The 21994-nt window shown below is 46.3% G+C and overlaps 1 protein-coding gene across 2 annotated transcripts in view; it reads left to right on the top strand.

Moving 5' to 3' along the window:
- The window catches only part of LOC306794749 (adenosine kinase-like), a 93390-nt gene that overhangs the window by 33353 nt on the left and 38043 nt on the right, over positions 1–21994 (top strand). For both annotated transcript variants that reach the window (XM_079292941.1, XM_079292942.1), the window contains exons 5-6: positions 6045–6217; positions 8545–8653. In XM_079292941.1, the coding sequence (XP_079149067.1) occupies positions 6045–6217; positions 8545–8653 (282 nt within the window). The remainder of the gene's footprint in view (positions 1–6044; positions 6218–8544; positions 8654–21994) is intronic.

Genomic DNA, 21994 nt, shown 5'->3' with positions numbered 1-21994 from the left:
CTCTCTGTTGTATTTGCTGGGTTTTAAACATGGCGGCTACCCTGCACAGTGCAGTCTAGATGCATTTAAACAGTGACTCATTTCTGTTTACCTGCACATTTTCAGATTGAGGATATAGAAACAAATTCACAAAGTCACGGTACCCAAGTTCCAAAAGAAAATGAATTCGTTTTTACGCTTATCTTTTGCATATTGTAGATATATTTTAATAAACAGATTTGATGGATGCCCTGGTGGTCAAGAGGTGTAAGCCGCTGACCATGAACACAATGTCCCCAGTGTGTCTCTGGCTGGAGACCTTGCATTTCCCAGCTTTCCCTCCCCTCATTTCCTGTCATCTCTCGACTGTCTCAGTGCCGTGGTGCCTGCCTCTGCTCCTTCTGTTGTAGACAAACCACATGCATCTCGTTGTCACTTCCTCTTCCAGCACATGCCTCCACGAGATGCTGTGAACCTTACACGGTACACGTCGCCTCCCCTCTTTATCCCCAGTGGCTGATTAAAAAATGCGACACGCTATACATGGATCCCATGCATAATACAAATGCCATCTTAAGTGGAAATCAGCAAGGAAAAGCCATTATCAAAGTTGCTGCTCCTTGATTAATTATGTAATCTTGTTGTGGTGTATTTGCATAACAGTAGTTGATGGAAACCCAAACTGATTTGCATTTGCACAATATTTTAATACAAAAATAACCAACTAATGAGGAAACGTATCCCCATCTTCATCTGGTTGCACTGGCACAAACCCCTATTGTTCACTCACCGGGAACGCCTTTTAAAGGTTCCGTGAAATTTCATCAATTTCATCACTTTCATTGATATGATTTGAAATCCCTGAGAAACAGGTTCTTGTGGTGGGATAGCACATTGTAGGATCGAAGTGTAAACAGATGGGACGTCAAGACCAGTCTGATTCTATAGGCTGGTCCTCTTCGTCACAGTGCAACTGATTTCTAGGAAGAAACCTTTTCCAAATGTCCCCATTTTATTGGGATTTTTAGAGCCAAAAATCAGCCGTTAAACCACTGTTGTTTGAATCTGATGCTGAAGTGGAGCCAAAACAATAGGAAAGGAGTCACTCTCCAAATACTTGCAGGTTGCACAGTACATTTGAACATCATCAGAGCATCAGTCATCTTCATATTATCCGGCAGCCAGAGCCCAAAGCTACACGACGGCTGTGAAAGAACTCTTACAAAAGGAGACTGGAGTAGTGACACACAAGCCTCCCCAGCATGCTGGTGTGTCAAGAGCCAGGAACTGATCAGAAAATGACGAGGATCTGGATATTTTGAAGCCGATTCCCATCGGGCTACATGCTATGCCTCCTGCCTCCCCTTTGAGTGTTGATTGCAGAGAGAGGAGAATGCGGTTGACTGATCTGAAAGGAAATTACTGGAGAGAGAGCTTATCCATGCCTTTGACTGATAATCAGCTCATTATCGTGTTGATCATTTACAGCTCTCCCTCTCGCCTGCTCTCTATTCTTTTAGCTGTGTCACTGAAGCAGAGCATAAAGACTTTTAATGGCTTGGCAGGGAGCCCACTGTGGCGAGGGAGGGGTAAAACAAGCATGCTAGCCCTGGCTAGCATGCTTGTTTTACCCACTTATCAGCCCTCCCAGGGAAGAAAAAATAAATAAATTAAAGAAAAACAACAACAGCGACAACAACATATGCAACCCTGACTCGAGCAGTGGCCGAGCACCCCAACATGGCTAACTGTGCATGAAATTGAACTGATTGGAGTTATTGACCAGAAGGCTCGAGCCCCTGAGAGGACAGGGAGTATTGTTGGGGGGGGGGGGGGGGGTAGCTTGTGTGTTATCTGATTGAGTGAAAAATCCTCGGCCGGTTGCGTTGATGCCCTACACTTTACAGGAGAGAGTGATTTAATGGAAGCTGCCAGACCTCATCAATGTCAGCGCTCGTAGTGAGGGCCCTCCGCTCCGCCGTGCTTCATATGAAAGCGCTCGCTATGACAGGTCCTGATGGACAGATGTCTGCTAGTTGTTTTAACTGCACGGTTAAAATAAACACGGATATCAGCCTCCACCTCTGTCTCTAAAAGACGGACAGAGGGGAGGCTGTTGCAGGCCACCCCCGGCGTGCAGCACCCTCGTCCTCAGCTGATTTTAGGCCTCTATAAATAGCCCTATTGGATTTTTGCTGGGTTGATAAGCCTATAATTAATGTGGCCATCATTAGGCACGGGCATGTTCTCCTCAAGAGGACCCCACTGGTGAGGTGGAGCGGAGACTTCGCCCCTGTCCTTGTTTTTAAGGATGAACTGAGCAGTGCGAGCGGGTGGAAAGCGGAGTGACAGCCAACCAGCTTCCCCGGTGATCTGCAGAAGGCGCCGCTTTGTTGTGGAACTGCAGGATAACACACAGTGTCATCTATCAACTCTCCACAAAAGCCCACTGTGCGGCGCCTTCAGTAGATCCGAATTGCATTGGAATTGCATCATTAATCGAGCAGAAATGATTCCCAGCAACTCCGGGAGAATACATTGACCCCTGGGGGAGACTAGAAACAAGACAATGTTTTTACAGGAGGAAAATCTAACTAGAGGTCCCATTACCACTTCATCAATATACAGCAGCGAGTGAGCGGGGAGACGGAAGAAGGCAGGGGAGCACAGGAAAAAAAAAAAAGAAGAGGAGGGAATGTAATAGCTTATAGTGCTAATGGCGGTCTGAGCGCTCAAGTCCCAAACATTCAGCGGCCTCATCTCATCTGGGCTGTGTAATTGCCCTCCTGGAAGCTGCCACGCGAAGCGGCTGCCTCCGTAGTGAAGAGTGGCAGCTGCTGGGTGTTGAGGAGCAGGCCTAGGTCAACTCCCCAAGTGGGGCTCCTTGCAACCATGAGATGTCATAATTAATAGCTATCTGGGGGCCCCGGGGTGAGTGTTGGGCGGGCGGGTGGTTGCATGGGTGGGAGGGTGAGATTGTTTGGGTAAATGGAAGCCAAACCGAAAGAGACACCAGACTTATTCTCCACTTAACATAATGTCTACTTATCACTTTGCCTGTAGCGAGTACGCCGTTGCAGCGTCTCACCCCCCGCTTTTCAGGGATATTTTTCTCGCTTGTTTGTATTAGGTTTCCCTTTCGTATTAAACGCACCTAGAGATATGTCGCTGTGGTGTATCATGGGAACTTATTGGTCTTTGGGGACCACTGTTCTCCCTAGTTAAGTAAATATACATGAGCTGCTGTGCAAGATGCAAGCTCCCAGCACCTTCAGAAAAATCTGTTACTTCAGCTTCCCTCTCACTTCCCATCCTCCTCTCTCTCGCTCTCTCTCTCTCTCGCTCTCGCTCTCTCTCGCTCTCTCTCTCTCCCTCTCTCTCGCTCTCTCTCGCTCTCTCTCGCTCTCTCTCGCTCTCTCGCTCTCTCGCTCTCTCTCTCGCTCTCTCTCTCTCGCTCTCTCTCGCTCTCTCGCTCTCTCTCTCTCTCTCTCTGTCTCTCGCTCTCTCTCGCTCTCTCTCGCTCTCTCTCGCTCTCTCGCTCTCTCTCTCGCTCTCTCTCTCTCGCTCTCTCTCGCTCTCTCGCTCTCTCTCTCTCTCTCTCTATCTCTCTCTCTCTCTCTCTCTCTCTCACGCTCTCTCTCTCTCTCTAACATGCCGCCTGGGGGCAAATCTCACTCTGTCTCATCTGCTGCTTAATTTCACTGGAGCGGCCCTCAGTAATGAAGCGCCTTGATGTACATTTGCCAATTTCTGCCTCCGCCACTGCGGCATAATTGGGATGTGACTAAGCATGAATACCCAGCGCAGGGTTGGTTGACCCCTCGGCGACCCCGCGAATAGCGCTTTTGTCATAATGGAGGTATTATCTCACGCAATCTGGGAATGGAGAGGGATTGTCTGCAGGGATGGAAATTAATTGATATAACTCCCCGCTCCTGTGCACTGCAGAGGAGAGAAGGAAAAACCTGCGAGATACATTTTTTTACATGCTCACAATGAAGACATGTTCTTCTTATCTATCGCTGCTTTGTGTTCATTGGAGTAGGAGAGCAGCTTCTGGCAAAAGCAGGGGTGTTTTTTTTGAGGAAGGGAGGGAGTTTTGAAGCTGTGGCACTAAAGAGGATTTCTCTGAATGTGTGTATATATGTGTGTGTGTGTGTGTGTGTCAGCCTTTTCCCTGCGTGGGTGCACAGTGTACTCATGCACATGTTAGTGTGTGTGTCTGTTAATGACCCTGTAAAATGACAAGCTGAGCTGGCAGTGAGAGTACAGCCGACGGTCAGGGAGAGAGAGGGAGAGGAGAGTTCAGGCGGAGGAGGAGGAGGAGGGGGGGGGGGGGGTCGATCGTTCCACTGTGATTCACCATGCTGTCATCAGAGGGACGGGGGCCCCTGAGTGGCCCTCTCTGTTCCCACCTGAGAGGCCTGCAAATGGAGGGGCCCGCGCTGTCATTATTTACAGCCCGCAGCTCCTAACCTTGGATTCGGAGCTCATCACGGCGGAGAGAAATCAGATCGGACTTGACGTGTACCCGAGCCAGTGACCTCGATAAGTGTGAGGTGCCTCCAGCAAGAGGTTGGGGAAGAAGAGCTTTTTCTTCTGTGGGCTTTCGCTGCGGATTTGCGTGTGCGTGTTTGTACTTGTTTGTGTATTTCAGCCGTGTGGGGGGGGGGGGGGGGGCACTAGTGCTGAAAACACAAGTACACAGAAAATCAATTGACTATTATTTTTGTTCACACTCGGGCAGAGCAACTTGCATTCTCTTCACTGGCCAACAGGGGGCGACTCGTTCGGTTTTACAAAAGGTCCGATTGTATAGAAGTCTATGAGGGCGTCTCTACGTCTCTCCTCCGAATATAGTAACACGACGAATATAGTGACGGCAAAATCAACACACTCGAGGCTTCATAACGGCAGTTTACAAACCAACGGGTGACATCCCGATGGCTACGTCCACTTCTTACATACAGTCCATGTTATCACTTAATAGTTTGCCATTTATCTGGGAAAGATATCAAACATTTGCTGATAGCAGCCACTGGTAAACAAAATGCCGGTCTTCTGTGTTTGATATCGCTCGAATTGAATACTTTCGCTAAACATGCAATTTGAAGATATCGTCTTCGGCCTTGGGAAATTATTTTTCCCATTAAAAATCAAATGGATAGTGCAGTCTGATTTTGTTACCAAAGCCACAAGGTCAGCTATGTTTATAAATACACCCGACCCTTTGCTTAAAGTAATGACTTTTTTTCCTGGGTGGTTTTTCCTTCTCCATCTGATTATTTATCTTTTCTATCTGAACTAGTTAGACCAGAGGGGGGTGGGGGGCGCAAAATAACAGGGGAGAGCATCTCTGGATGGGTGATGAAAATGCATTTTTCTTTCCCCACCGAGATGCCATTTGGTCGTGTGAAATGATTAATTTCACACATATACAGGTCATCCCCAAAAGCAGCAACATCTCATTCACAGGGGGCCGCCGTCAGCAACAAAACAGGAGGCAGCAATAAAATCAGCAAACAGCAGCACGTACTGTACGTCAATAAATCTTTGGAGGTTAAACCTGAGCGCTGTAGAATTTGAGCAGCACCACCCCCCCCCCCCCCCCCACACCCCCTTCCCACCCTCTCATCAGGTAAATGTCACTGAGCACATCAGGACTGTCGAGACTAAAAAATGGCCGACGAGCAGTTCAGGGAGTGTCCTGTGGTAGCAGGTACACACACACTCTCTCTCTCTCACACACACACACACACAGTCTGTGTTTGCATACGTAGGATGGAGTCTTGAATTATGGGGTTTGTGTAAATAAGGAGATGAGACTGTTTTTAGCACACATGGAAGAGGGAGTGCTTGGATGAGAATAGTGCTTCTATGTGGAGTGGAAATGGTCTCGGGTTGTTTACGACAGCTCGCAGCCCTCATATATCACAAGCAGTATGTTTGCTGTGAAGCTACAGTTTGTATGCCATCTGCCTTCGCTGAACTTGACCCTTCAAACAGACTTATATTTTGTAAACCGAGCTCACTGTAACTGCTGTTTGTCTTTTCTCTTTCCCTAGTGGATGATCCAGGAGCCCCAAAAGGTGGCTACTTTCTTCGGGTGCATCGGTGCCGACCAGTTCGGGGAGATACTGAAGGAGAAGGCTGCGGAGGCCCACGTCGACGCACATTACTACGAACAGAACGAGGAGCCGACCGGCACCTGTGCGGCCTGTATCACCGGGGACAATAGGTTAGCCCACCTTTCAGTCACCCCTGACCGAGAAATTATCCTCCAGCCCAGATTTGAAACACTCATTCTGGTTCATTTTCACATCCTCAGGCAGGCGGTTCACTCCTCGGGGCTGGAAGTCATAACAGGGAATCATAGCTCAGCTCTCACATGAAAAAGGGAAAAGAACAGCTTGAGTGTGTTTTTCCAGGCCCCCACTCAGTCTCTGCCGCCCCAGTGGGTTGTCATCCATCTATAGGCTGACAGTAGCAATGTGTTAGAGATGGCTGCTCTCACCTGTCAGCCTTCCCCGGCTGTAAAAAGGGGGCATTAGCATCTCTGGCGACTCTCGCGCTAGCGTCATCATCAGCACATCTGAGACAGCAGTGGTCAAACCCTGCACACACACACACACACACACACACACACATCACTAACAGTGAGGGCTCCAGTTCATGATAGACCAGGTGTGGATCAATAACCTGTTTCTCTAAACACTCCCCCTCCTCTGCAACCCTTCATCCGCTGCTACTGGAGTTGTCAGTCAGCGGCTGAACCTCTACCGCCCCGGGAGCCGGCCCTTCTGAATGGTCTTAGTGGGCTTGTTTGTTGTGGCTCTGACACCTGAAAAGGTCAGGTGCCGTGCTCAGGGAGACGAGCTCTGTAATATTTCTTACAGGTGTTTAACAGACAGCTCAAGAGGCCAGAGGAAAGGTCTCCGGCAGGGCCAGATTGGAAGGTGGATGGCTTTGAAGGATTTGGAACCAGTATGTCACAGCCCCCAGGCTTTGATTAGTCTTCAAAGAAAAGAAATCCACCTCCCCTGCTCAGTCTGACAACATGAGTTCAGATCTGTGAAGTGGTCCGTTTATCTACGATTAATTACACTAAAGGCGTTATTCAGTTCTTACATTTCTAATCAAAGGTTTAATGAGTCAGTCCCTCCAGGATCTCTGAGTTTTTGTGCTGCGCAAAATGACTTATCTTATGTTCTTTTGTTTATTTTGCGATAAATTGTGCTAATATTTAAACATTTTCCGTTTTTCCAACAATTTACAGATATTCTCAAAGTGTAATAAACTCCAGTTAGAGTAAAGGCTGTCGCGAGCCTTTGCATTTAGTTATTCAAGACGTTGTATGTTCTTCTGTAACTTGTTTTACCCGAACCTGAGTCTAACCTCAGTGCTTCCTACAATATCAAATCGAGTGGTTAGTTGTATGTGTAACATTAGAAATAGTTTGGTTTTGGTATTTATAATTCAATTGTGGAAAATCTTGGTTGGAGAACACAAAGCATGAGATGACAAGTTGTTTGTGAACAACGGCTGTTTCATTATAGAGATTGATGCTTGATTTTAATTCCAATTTGACTTTTAAAATTGGTTCTGAATTGCATTATGTTTAAGTAGAAAACTGGTTATTGGTAAAGTTGGCACACATTCTTCCAGTTTAACCAGTTTTCTGAAATATAAGATCTCGCAGAATCAGCGAAAATGTAAATTCCTGGAGGGACTGATGAGTATCTTACTGTAACTGAAGAAACTAAACTCAAACACTAAAGACGTGGTATCATTAGATCTAGCGAGTTCTTTGACAGCGCTGCGCTTTGCTCATGTCTGTTGGACTTCCTTAGTAATGACACCCATTTCGTCTGTCAAGCGTCTTCTAACCTTCTCGTCCATTACTGCAGCTCAGGTCAAGTGCAGTCCAAGTCCTGCTGTCACATCGTAGCCGTCTTCATCGCGCTCTGATCAACTTACCACACTCTAACTCTTTTCTTTGATGCTACCGATTAGCAGCTTCTTTTTTTTCTCGCCGCGTGAGAGCGGACCTCTTCCTGTAGCAGCACCCACCTGTCATATGATCGGCTCACAGTTTTCCCTCTAAGTAGCGATGATGGTTGCACTCATTTTGATGGCCGCTCATAAAGCGACGGCACACGAGGACTGACTAACTAACTACGTTAAGATAATGCCACCTGCCTCACATCCAGCTCCCGCCACTCACTACTCAACTCAAGTGGTCATTTCATAATGCATTTCTGTTGTTTCCCACCTTTGCTAACGATGGACCACTTTTCCAGGCGATTTGATAATATGAATAATTTGTGGCTCATTGTTGGCCTTGAAAATCCCTCTTCTTCTTTGACTCTGTAAGATGAAAGAAAGAGATCCAAATGCCTTTTATTTCAACTTGGTTCAGACATTGTAAGAAACCATTATTATCCTTTTATATTGTGAAAGAACAAAGGAAAGTTCGGGGGCCAGAGTGTTTTTCGGGATGTTTTTGAGACAAAATTAAGATGGATGACAAGCGAGGTGGAAGATTTATGGGGTCTGTCTCGGCAGGTCCCTTGTTGCTAACCTGGCAGCGGCAAACTGCTACAAAAAGGAAAAACACCTGGACTTGGACAGCAACTGGGAGCTGGTGAAGAAAGCCAAGGTTTATTATATTGCGGTAAGTGAGACCCTCTACATTCAAAATAACTGTTCCCCAACTCTATTGCCAGCGCAGGACAAAATGTTAAGAGGCTTTATTCAGGAAATGCCTCAGCGCGCCTCCTGCATTGTCAGTATATCCATTCATCCTTTGTCGAGTGAAATGAGCTATGTTACCTATTGAGACAATGCAGCTCCATTCTCCCCGTTTCCCCCTCGTCTTTGTTCACGAAGCTGCAGCACACTGTGAAATTGTTCTACATGTAATGCATTCATTCATTTCTTTTTGCGTGAAGACAAGCCAACAGGTGCTGTGAAAGTGCGGAAATTGATTATTCAAGTTCATTCGGCTTTACGCCCTCCTACACAAACTTCCCCCTACAGACAAAACACACACACACACACACACACACACACACACACAGAGATTGAGGAGGACAGATGTGCCCTTAGACGTTCACACACACTCAAGCTGCACCACTGAGGTAATGTCTTCACTGCTCACGTTTCACTGTTTGGGATGACATTTAATTCTGGCAGATCAACATTTTCTCTGATCTCAAGTCAAGATGATAGCCATGAAATTGCGCGGCATTCCACGTCTTTAAACCACATTGCTAAGTGTCAATATTGTTTAACCTTCTAACTTTAATCTTACATTGTTTTTAGGTTTATTGTGTAACATCTGCCTCTTGGGACTACAGATGAAAAATAGCCTTTTGGCTAACTCTGGCATATTTGCAGAAATGTTTTTATTAATGTGCACTGTCCTGTTCAAATAAACCAATAAAATAAATGTAAGCAGTTCATTATCGGCATAAATCAGCATTACAGCCCGGCCACCAACACGCTCCTATTGTCCCAAGTGAAATTCACAATGGTCCCCCTGTTGCCCACAAGCCCTCTAAGCATGAGTGTACTGGAGTCCAATAATGATGGAGGTTTCATAATTAGCCGCCCAGTCGCAGAGCCCCCCCCCTCCCCCCCCTTAAAAAAACACATCAGTGTTTGTGCCAGAAAGCAGATCAGTCAGTCCATCCTCCAGAGTTTGTGTGGTCTCATTTCTAGCCTCTGCTTCGCATTAGCAAACACGGCACATCCTCTGCAAATTGGCAGTTGGGTTTTGCCCACATCCGACAGTCTTGCGCGCAGGGAAAAGCTTCCGTGGGATTTGAGGGGGGGATAGAAGGGCCACAAATGGGTGTTTGTCAGTGCTTGGAATCTCAAACGTCGTTTTCAGCGTCCCTCCCGGGCCTCTTTGTCAAAACAGGAGGATCATTCGCTTTATTAGGGTCCCATTCGCACTTCTAAAGGACTTAGCCAGATACACTGCCACAGCTATTCCCACTTAATACAGTGTGGCGTGTCTAGACCGGTGTTCACTAAGGCCTCCTCTCTCCATTAACCTTGTCGAGAGCACTCAGATGTATTTACCCAATTTACAGCCAGATTGTACATTTTCTCTCTCTCTCACTCACTGTACCAACCTCTGCTGTGTATTAATGTGCTTTGTTGATTTCCATTAAACGACTGCTGGGCGGTAGACGCAGTCTTGTAAACTCTAATCTGTAAATAAATGTAATTACAGAGTAGCGCGCATGTGCGTATGTTAGCATGTTCTCTCGCCTGCACGTGCGTCCGTGGTTGTTGGAGCATGCGTGCTAAAGAGGTGATTGATGATTCCTGGCAGAGGCTCTCAAGGTGCCTGCTTCTATGTGGTGTGATTTGGAAGAAAACTGAATTATTAGAGGTCTCTTGCAGCCAGTCTGGCTCATCCAGCAGCAGCGGCGGCAGCAGCAGCAGCAGCAGGGCTGGTGGCAGACGCAGAGCAGGGAGGCAGCACTGCCATTTCTCACAAAGAGAGAGAATGTTGAACTCCTGCCAAATGTTTGGTGGCAGGCTGTTGCTAGGAAATCTGGGTCCTTAGGCAAATCATTGCACAAAGACCAATAACAAAGGCGTGAGGGGGAAGAAGGAATGGCTAAACGCATTTCAGGCTGAGGATAGCTCCTTTTTTTGTTGAATGCCATCGCTGCTGCAGTGATGTTTACAGTTATTTCTTTCCCAGACGATTGTGAACATCAGAAATGGAGGGTGATGTATTGTGTGAAGGGGAGATGAGTGACTCTAATTGGTGGGGGTGATGTGTGCGTGCTGGCCCAGTTAGCCTCGTCTCCCCCCCTCCTTCCCTTCACTCCCTCTTTCCTTCCATCCCCATCCCCCTTGGCCCTCTATGGACACCCCCCCTCCTCCTCCTCCTCTTTTTGCTGTCTCCTTTGCCTCCCCCCACCCTCTCTCTTGCTCCAGTCTCTCAGACACACATTCACTTGCTGCTAAACACACACAGCATGCACGCACACATTCTGCAGCATACCACTGGCTTGTTTTTCTTACCACTGAGCGCTTTGCCCTGTAATTTGATCTCCACTGCTTGATGCATCCTCCATGATGCCACTTTGAATTAACCTATGGCGCCACAGCTCTCCTAAGCCTCGGCTAATAAAATGGCCTCTCCTAACTTATGCCATTTACATTCAGGGGGGGGGGGGGGAGAAGCACTTGGTCCGTCTCACGGTCCATGCGCAGAGCAAGTAACAGAAATGAAGAAGAGGGGAGACGAACAAGACAATTGACTGTGAAAAGGCCTGTTAATGACTGGGCACAGATGGTTAGAAATAACCCAAGGATAGACGGAGGAGACACTCGCCTCTGCCAACTGGCTTGATACACAAAACTCACCCAATGAGACGCAAGCTGCAGTGCTGTTAGGTCACAAACCTGATCACAGCTGTGGACGCTTTTCGTTTACGCCCTTAGCTAATGGCGCTATCCCCGTTCGCCTGCAAGAGGTTAGCCACGCCCGAGGAAAACAGCTCACCAACCTTCTTTTTTTTTTTAAACGCCGCAGCAACTTGGAGTGAATGCCTCACACTGTTAACACTGCCACACTGCATATAGCATTAATTGGCAGTTGTATTCTTGCCCTCCCTGCAGGGGAAAGCTGAGTTCAGCTTCAGTCACCGTAGCATAATATGCAAGAAGAAGAGGCGAAGGGGAGGGCAGAAGCAGAAAAAAAGCGCAATACTGGCACCACAAGCAGCACGTCAGCCTGCTTACACTCCAGAGTGGCACACACACACACACACACACACACACACACACACACACACACACACATTGTTACTCCGCCCCAACAGCCCCAGCAATTTGCAGCCAAAACAGCAAAGGGAGAGGTTTTTGCACACACACTACTAGCTGACATCTCATCAGCCAGCCGATGATGAGCACAGAGGTGACTGCGGCTGTGTCTCCGTCCAACTCAGAGGACCAAACTGTCCTCGCGTTGACCTTGAGCTTCCTTTCACTCGCTTCCTCTTTCCTTTTCTCTACGACTCTCTCCCCCTTTACCCTCTCGCCACCGCTCTTTATCTCCAATAGTCCTCCCTCCCTCTGTCTCCATCTCCTCCCTCCTTCCTCCCTCTCCTTTTTTCCCCTGTCTTTTCCCCCTTTCCTCTCCACTCTGTACTGCAGCACTCTGCACTGCCCCTGTCCTTCCACACAGCCGGGGGAGGGATCACGAGGCAAAATGCAGGCAGTGGAGAGAAAGGGGGAGGGAGGGAGGGAAGAGAAGTGGAAGGGGGAGAAAAAAAACTGGCAGGCTCCCCCTTTGTCTGCAGGCGATCAGTTACAGTCTTGGTTGCCGATGAAATTTAATCCCCACCGCATTTACATGCCAAGTTTGACTTCTGGCAAGCCTTATTCAATAGATTTGTAAATCATTTCATCTTGATTAGAATCTGTTCTCAAGGGATCAACATTTTTTTTTTTTTCCGCCTTGCTTGTGTTTCGTTATGTGCACAATCTGTGCCCACTGGTGTTCGAATTTGAAAGTCAACCCTTGGTGGCGTTGTTGTTTTTTTGTTTTTTTCCCCTGTGCGAGTGAGTGTTAGCAGTAGGTTTAGGGGACAAAGAGCGATGGGTGCCAAGTCCCGTCCGTCACCGGCCAAGCCTCTGTGTCAGCAAGTCTCCCGTCTCTGGAGGTCATGTTGCTGGGCGAGCGACCGCTATGATGTGTATTCTCTTTATTAGGCTGACACCACAGTGTCTTCAGCATGGAACAATGTCTTTTCAAATTGTGTTTAATCAAATGGCATTTTGTAATTGCCAGCAAGCAGCTTATGAATATGAATTTATAATTGTTCAATTACAAACTGACTGCATCATATTTATTGGCTTTTTTATTTCTTTTCTTTTTTCTCTTCTTTCTTCTCCCGCTGGCCTGGGCCAATTATAGGATTTCAATCTTGAGGCAATCAAGTGATAAGGGTGAGGCGTTTAGTGTTTGCTGTCACTATATAATTCTCCCGAATGTTAAACATGCATCTGGGAGGGCTGTATTTGTCAGAAGGCTGTGCGTGGAGGTGCACCTGCCTAATTGAGTGGTAATGAGCTGTCAGGAGTGCGGGCTTGGTGATTGGCTCTTGGCGGGGCGTCCCGTGCCAGTGGGACGCATGGGTTGGCCCGGCCCGGCCCTGCTGGAGGATCAGCCAGCTCCTCAGCCCTGCAGGCCCGAGTGGGCGGAGCATGGTAAATTAGGGTGGAGAGGCCAAATGATGCTGGCTGTGGAGACATCCCGTGGCTTTCGCTCGTCTGTGGGATTTATATAGGTTGTTTACAATAATCCCGTCTCCTGATTTACTTCTTCATGTCAACGGGTGGCGGGGGAGACAATTTCATATGTTTTGCTTAAGTAAAAGTAGCAATACTGCACCCTCAAGTGAATACATTTTTTACTGAAGGACACTATCTGTGTATAATAGTCTATACATTGTTATCCATTCTGCGTTTAACTACATAAAAAACTGTTGGTGCTCTGCAATGCATCATATTTTATCAAATGATCTTAATGCTTCATGTAAATTCTACAAAGTAAGAATTAGAGGTTAGAGTAATAGAGTGGAGTAAAACGTACAGTATTTCCCTTAGAAGTGCAGTGGAGGAGAATTAAATATGTTTGAAATTGTTGTGGCGAAAGGACGTCGGGGTTCATCTCATTTTGTTACTCTGGAGATGTTCTCATCACAATGAATGGCACTTTTTGTGTATTTATTAGTTTTTTTATTAGAAATGTGTGAGTACATACTTTTTTGGTTTTATTTTTGGGAGTCTTTATTTCTAGCATCCTAATTTGAACAACAACAGGGGAAAAAAATCTACTGCTTTAATCTACTGTATTTTGAGTTGTTGCCTCTTGGTGTGTGTGTGTGTGTGTGTGTGTGTGTGGGGGGGGGCATGCTTCCAGGCTGTAGTCCATATTACTCGACCAGCATGCAGTGACTCTCTCCTTGTACACCTACGTTACCTTGTAAAAACAGTTTTTCTTCTTCAGCAGGGAAAACACCATGTCCTTTCACCCCGGATTACCGTGTGCATCTGCTCCAGAGGCAGCAAGTCTGTTTTCCTCTGCCGTGCTGTAAAAGGGATGAAATAGTTCAGACATAATGATATTTCTACTTTCCCTCACCTTGTCCCTTTACTCCCTCTGCGTCAAAGCACTCGGCGTGTGTGTGTGTGTGTGTGTGTGTGTGTGTGTGCTTTTCTATTCATGAGAAGTTGTGAAATGTAGAACACTATTTCAGTCCCATACTTGGATGTCGTGACCATTTGTGCGAGTTCCATGGCTTAATTGAATAGACTGAGTAATTATTTGTCAAGTAATGCTGAGCAGAAAATAAATAGCCACTTTGCGGCCGTGAATTGTGCCTGATGGCCATGTGTTGATACTCTCACCAGGGAGAGTGAAAACCTGCTCTACTGGCTAAGTATCTGATTAAGATTCACATGATGAAACGCTTTAGGATAGTGTGTCTCCTGGGCAAAGATAGTGAGCAGAGTTAAGTGTCAGACGCTGTTATATTGTCACGCTGGAGCATAAAGCCTCGACTGAATAAATATTGCCGGGATATTCTCCTCGCCACAAACCAAAATCCGCAGCACTCGGGTCAAATTGACGGCCCACGAAGAATCACCCCAGATGTGCATCTCTTGTGCACCAGATGCTGGACACTGTTTTTTTTTGAGAATTGTTGCCCTCTGCAAGGTTTCATTTCCTCCCTTTATGTGGCTGTAATTTGTTTACGGTCTGTAATAAGCCTCCTTCTGCCTTTTTTTGGCCTTGATCCATTGTCAGCTGCCAGTAAATGTTTCCTCTCTCTCTCTCCCTAATGACTTCTGAGGATAGCATCACGTTTCCTAATGATTTCATAAAGCATTCATTTAATGCTCAAGATATTCTCCGTATCACACCTCACGAGCCCTTTTTAGGAATACCGATGCACAAGTTTCTTCCGTTAAATGAAAACCGAAGTGTAAAACGACAAGTTGTGGTTTTTATGTGGTGTTATGTGCGGGACTATTTTTTTTTTTTGGGGCTTGGAGCTGTAGCTTCTTTGTTGCCTGGCAACCGCACAGTGATGAGAAGAGTCCCAAGAAGTCACTGCGCACTCCCTCAAGAAATAGCCCCCCATACTACCGCAACTTGTTGTTTTCACACTTTGAATTCTTAAGAATTAAACAAACAACATGTTATGTGTTAATTAGGGGGCTTGAGACGTGCTCGTAGGCAGATCTTTTTTATTATTTTCTTCCTTTTGACAGAGGCAGGCTAGCTGTTTCCTACTGGTCCCAGTCTTTATGCTAAGCTAAGCTAACCGTCTCCCGGCCACAGATATGACAGTGGTATCGATCTCAAAATACATGTGTTAACCCAAAATGTCACTGATTATAACTTTAGAGAGACATATCTAAAATGAATCAATAAATGAATGCTGCAACTAATGATTATTTTTGGTATTAATACAAAGAAAAATGCCCATCATTACTTCCCCGAGCCCATGGTGATCACAAAACGTGTTGTGTCCGACCAACAGTCCAAAGATATTCAGTTTACAACAGAGAAGCATCAAAAGGCTGCAACAGGAGATGTGCCAGGGACACTCGACTAATGATGATTAAACAACTCATGGTTTCACTGCAGCACCAGGCTGCATGTGTTTCAGTTAGCATGTCCGGGGTTAGCACATGCGGTGGTGGGAAATAGTTAATTTTTTTCATACATGGTCCCACTCAGACACAGGCTACTACTCTGACCTTATCTATTGTTTCTCAAGTGTATATTGTAAGCAGCTTTGGAGGCTTTATAAAGACTTAGCCGGCGAGTGTCAGATTTTCAGCAGCACGTTAAATCTCTGAACCCAGTTCTCTTTCTCCTCTCTCTGTCGCTCTCTCTTCCTCTTTGCCTCTCGCCTCCCCATGCTAACGAGCTGTCTGTGATTTATTTTTCATGTGTGGTGTTGTTAGCCTCTGCCATTTTTATTTCTGTTTTTTTCATTTTAAATTTTCCCCGGCATCTAAACTCTTGTGCCAGTGGTTAGCCATGGTGCCCAGGCCCTGAGGGGGGCAGAGTGGATGTGCAGCCAGAGCAGCTGCACATCCACGCCGACAGGGCAAAGTCCTCCAGTCGCAGTGTGATGGAGAGGCCAGAGCCACTTTGATTAGCATGTCCGTCGTCATTGGCCAGCTCGAATGTCATGTACCGCGAGCCCAGTCGTCTAATGCTTCAGCTGGCCGCTCCCTGCAATAACTGATAGGGTTGCTTGTTCCAGTGTGGAGGAGAGGCCATGGAGAGCGCCAAAGTGCCAAATGATTGTCCTTCGGGTAAATAAAAAGGAGACATCTTCCTTTTTTTTGATGTTCTTTATGTGCGTGCCTTATTTTCAGATGCTGTGGTGCAATCACATTTGAAAGTATGTTGTGCTCCCAACATAACAAGGGGGAACCAATCAAAACAATAACTGTGGTTCCTTTTGACAAAGCCCGTGGCTCACAATTGTCAGAAGATGTAAGCTGACTCATCCACACAAGAAGGGCATGTATCCCTGGGAGCGAGGGGCGAAGAGCTATGATGAATCTTCCCCTTCTGTGCTCTCCTCTCTCCACTGAGCCTGCATGGATTAATTACATGACTAGTAGCTAGTTTAGTCCCATTATTTATTTTTTCTAATGAATAATTTTACTCTCTCTCTCTCCGCCTGGATTTTATTCTGCTCGGGACTTTTCCGGCTTCACCCCGTGGAAATGAGAATGCATTGATTATTTTCCATCGAGCAAATATCCCACCAACTGAGGAATAACATGCCTTTCCCCTAATTGGTTTGTTTATCTTGCGCAACAGACTCCGGGTTTGTTTGGACTCTGGCTGGCATCCACACACTGCACCGCTCCTCAGCATGATTACTCACCTTGGGAGGAGGCTGCTGGAGCAAGGTTGATGTTTTTCCCGCATAGACGTCGGGCTGTCATTCTCCCCGCTTATGTGACATCATTTGCCAAGACAGATTTGTTACAGGAAAAATAAATTCAGGCCTAAAAAGGGATTGATTTAAGGACAGGCTGCGAGTGGAAAAAAAGGCGACAGGAGGGATGGGGGCTCCCAGACACATTTCACCACTGAGAGGGCTCGGGCCGGATCCAAACAAGCTGCCAACAGAAGATGGATTCTGGCTTCATGTATAATTGATAAACTGTATGTTCTAGGTGTCAGCTTTAAAGAGGGAGCTAGGACTATATCAGGAAGCTATTTTTCCTCTCTGAGGCGAGCATCATTTTTATTTTCTCCTCCCCCGTTCTCTGGCTTATCTTCCTGGTTCAGAAAGCCCCGTTGAAAATTATCGTTTTCTTTGAAGACGACGTTCGGGAAGCGCAGCTTTAAAAGCACATCCTGTTCCTCCGCCTATTAGGAGTGCTCGTCCAGGGCAGATAGCCATCTGCAAAGTTGACTGTACATCCTGAGTTATCAGGATTAGCCATCTCACTCTTGACACCTAGCACATTAATATTAGCTATGGGAGACGCTATCCTGCTGAAAGCAGCACAAAAGGATGAATGCAGCGCTTATCCTTTTGGAAATAATGCCCTTTATTGAGCGGATTTGACACTGTAAAGGCTAATGATGACGTTCAATGGAGCCAGAATAAGTAACGGTGCATCATCCCGTGTCATGCAGCCAGAATAGTCGCTATTTGCATTCCGACGGCTCAAGCTGTATTGATTTTGCCTGAAGGCGTTGGGTTGTTTTTCCTCTGCGGCAGTAAGAAAGTTACTCAATCATCAACGTCCTGTAGCTAATGACAGTCCTCTCCCTGTAGGCCCCAATGACACGCTCCGCTCATCGTCTTATTGTATGCTCCACTCTCACCTCTGAGCACTTTGAGCTGCAGCAATTACTGTACATGAAACACAATATGCCAGCATGTCACCCTGCCTGTCAATCACGCACAGACTACGGGGTTAATGTGGCTTTGCCCACTCACTTTAATCGTAGTCGATTTGTGTCCTGCCAGTCAGATCTCTGAACAGTGTGGTGCAGTTTGTACCACAAAGGCTGAACTATTTGAGTGGCCCGCAGGAAGGTGGAATACCAACTTTATTCCCTATAATTTCCCTTTGACACAATATAAAGCTGTTAAATACAGATTTCTATTGTGTTTTTGTCCAGGACTTGAAGTGCAAAAAGTAGCCTGATTCATATTATTTTTGTTTGTATCGCGTAACCTGCTGGATGTGTAAACAGGAAACACGGCTGCACGAGGTAACCGGATCCCGTCACAGTGAGAATTTAAATCAAGCTCCAACGATTGCAATTCAGTTTGAGAGAGTCTCCTTGAACCCCTAACATGGTTTGATTATAAAGAGGTTAAACAACTGTAATAATAAATCGGTCAAATTTTTAATAAGATGTGCCATTTTCTATCAGGCGTTATAACGGTGAGGGGCAGACAAGTGGCCGTCAGGGCCACCTGAGAGCGTTCCCTCTGTTCTTCCTGCTAAACTGCCGCTTCCCCGAGGTGTTTTTCTTTCGCTGACAATGTAGTAACCTTATCAATCACAGCTGCTTCCCTCTCGCTCCCAAGGCCTTGAGCTGATACATTCTAAGTGCTCGCTCTTTGAGCAGTTCTAATAGGAATATTGCATGCTCATTTCGCCGATGCCTCCCTGTTTCTTAATGAGCTGATAAAGCCCCAATTACGGAGGCAAATCCTGATTTCCGATTTGCATTGCCGACTCTTGTTTCACCGCACACGGCGGAAACGCACACGATTGAGGTGCCGAGCTGTTGCGCCTGCCTTTTCCAGAGACTCCGCGTGGTGTGCGTTGATGTGTAGGGACACGGGAGATAGACAGATTAGATTAGATACAGTGGATCCTGCGCGGGGCCCCGGAATGTGATTTAGTTGGGAGGTTTGAGACGGGCTGTGGGGCTGCTCTGTGATGGGTGAGGGGACAGACTGACAGTGACAGTGGGGGTGGTAATGGCTCTGAATGAGGAGGAATGGCCCCTGTAAAGGCCTCCTCCCCCAGTGGCGGAGCAGAGCAGCCCGGTCCAAAATACACTGCGTAGGGCTGGGCGATAAATCGATTTAATCGATTAATTCGAATGTGTGCTTTAAGGCGATGTGTTTTATTGAAAATCGAGAAAATCGCCCCCACCCCTCCCCCCCGTTGGGTTCCCGTAGTAGAGTGCGCGCGCATTGTTTACAAACGAAAACAATGGCGGCCAGCAGTGAAGCTCTCGTTCTTAAGAGAGGGAAGAATGTGTCTTCGGTGGTCTGGAAATGGTTCGGGTTCGTGTCATCTGACACAGAACAAACAGCACCACGATGTAAGGTCTGTCTAAAAGCTATTGCTACAAAATCAAGCAGCACAACTAATTTAATGCAGCACCTCAAACAGAGGCATGCCGCCGAGTGGGAGAAGCGTTGTTGCCCTGAGGAGGGAGCAGGACCGCGGGAGCACAAGCGACGCCGCCGCCACCTCACAACAACAACCCAGCATTTTGGAGACATTCACCAACTGTACTCCGCATGAGAAGAAGAGTGCCCGGTGGAAAGCCATCACGGATGCAGTCGCGATGTATATCGCAAAAGATATGGTGCCCATATACACCGTGGAAAAGCCGGGGTTTATTCACCTTCTCAAAGCTTTGGACCCCAGATACGTGCTACCAAGCCGTAAACATTTTTCTGACGTTGCCTTGCCTCGGCTGTACAATAGTACACGCCAAAGGATCTCTGCGGAGCTGGAGGGGATGTCATTCTACTCCGCAACAACTGACCTGTGGTCCAGCAGGTTGACCCAGACACCGATCCACTTGACTGGTGGAAGCGTCACCAACTTAACTTTCCAAGGCTAAGTACTTTAGCAAAGAAATACCTCTCTGTGCCAGCTACAAGTGCCCCCTCTGAGAGGCTTTTCAGTGTGTGGGGGGGGGCATTGTTACATGCCACCGTGCATGCCTGAAGCCAGAGGTAGTAGACAGGCTTGTCTTCCTGGCAAAAAATATTTAGAAAAAACATGCACTACTGTTTAATACTGTTGGTTATGTTGTGAATGCACTTGATTTTGTTTACATGCACTTATTTACTATGCAAAATATGTTATGTTGATGTTAGATCAGATGTTGCACTTTTGAAAATGTGAATGTTAAAGGGTCATATACATTTTATTTCATGCTGTGTTTGTATCAGTGTATTCAGTTAGAAAAGCTTACTGTAAAAAAGTTACATTTGCACAGTTGTTTACAATGGAAGGCTACTATTTAATGCCATTTAATGTTATGTTTAATTTAATTTTATATTTAAATGATTCAGGGAAACAAAAGAGTGACGAAATACTTTTTGTATACTACAGGCACCTTCCTACAATGTTCAGGTTTTGTTTGCACTTTATTTTTATCAACCTACTTGGGAAAATCATCACAAAATAAAATAAAAAATTGTTTTCAACAGCTTCTGTCATCTGCAAAAAATTTTGGGGGAAAAAATCGATTTAAATCGTGAATCGGATTTTTTGTAAAAAAATCGGAGATTTTTTTTTTAGGCCATATCGCCCAGCCCTAACACTGCGGAATGAATTCTTCTCTACACCTGTGTGGGTTCTGTTCTTCCCGAGGCTATTTATAGCTTCACCAATCTGAGGGGAAATGGTGAGAGAAATGGAAAACTCTACCCTTAAAGAAATCCAGCCTTCACTTTTATTAAGTATCAGCAGCTGCAGTGACGCCACAGCCCATCAGACTGAGACATCAGTGGATGTAAAAAGAGAAAAAGAGACAGGATGTTTTACATGTGCAGCTCTTTTTTTTTAGCCAAGAGGGAGACACAAAGCTGATCAAAGTCGACCTCTGGATGTGTGATCAGAGATGTGGACGTATCAGTGTGAACGCACTTGCATATGATTTCCCGGGTTTGTTTTCATCCTGCCACATATTTGCCTCTCGTCTGTGGAACTGAAACATCGTGTCTGGAACTTTGGCTACGGGGAGCTCTGCACTTCATGAAAGATGCATCCGCTCGCTCTTTTTCTAACTCGTCGCCTCTGACACCCTTGTCATATCATATCCATGTCATGTCGGTGCGCGTATTAATTATGTAGCAGGCGCAGTTGAGGAGACAATATTGATGCATCTCAACCCGACGTTCTATGTGTATTACTCGCACGTTGTTGGGGAATGTAAACAAGACTTAATTAAGGATGAGAAGACGCTTTAATGTTTCGCCCTGTGAGTAAATGATTCTTAGCCAGTGGTTTACAGGAAGCGTTTTTTTCTTTCTTCCTGGTTCTCTCTCGGGCTCCATTTTATTCGTGCCCTATTCCACCGTTGTGGTCACTTTGTTTTCTGGTTCAAGTGAAGTGTTTGACCCGGCCACCCCGCCTGGGTTTCTCCGTCTTTTAGTCTGCCGAGCTAAAAGTATTATCGACGAACGGCACCCAGTTGCACCTTTTTTTTTGTGGAGCTGTCCCAAATTGCAAAGGTAATTTACTTCTTTGCAATCAAATTGCTGCATGAGTAAGAGGTCATATTGTAATATAAAATTGCTCAGCAGTGGCACACGTCCTGCCAGCTCCTGTGTGGGATTTGTGTTTCAGTTTATGACTCCTCTATGTGCGGTAATCTAATGGATCTGTGACAGCACTCGAACATATTCCCTCACCAAATGAATATCAGGAGGGAACACAGTTCTGGATGGTTCCTCTTGAAATACAGCTGTTTCCCTCCGGTCCTCTTCCTCCTTCTGTAACAAATGGTCTCGCCGGATTAAAACCACTACAAACACTTCCGAGGTATTAATCTTCTTCCAGGATCTCATTGAAAAGTTGCATTTAAAAGGGGGAAAAAAAAAGACTTACACACTTGTTACGTTTAATGCCAAATCGGATATCTGTGTTCCTCGCTGATATAGATTAAGTACGTGCTGCGAAAGCATTTTTTTAAGTTGGTAACCCTGCCGTTGCCAGCGAC

This window comes from Melanostigma gelatinosum (assembly GCF_949748355.1).
Source record: "Melanostigma gelatinosum genome assembly, chromosome: 21".
NCBI lineage: Eukaryota > Metazoa > Chordata > Actinopteri > Perciformes > Zoarcidae > Melanostigma > Melanostigma gelatinosum.
The sequence above is the reverse complement of the archived record's forward strand: the minus strand, read 5'-3'. Positions and strand labels throughout refer to the sequence as shown.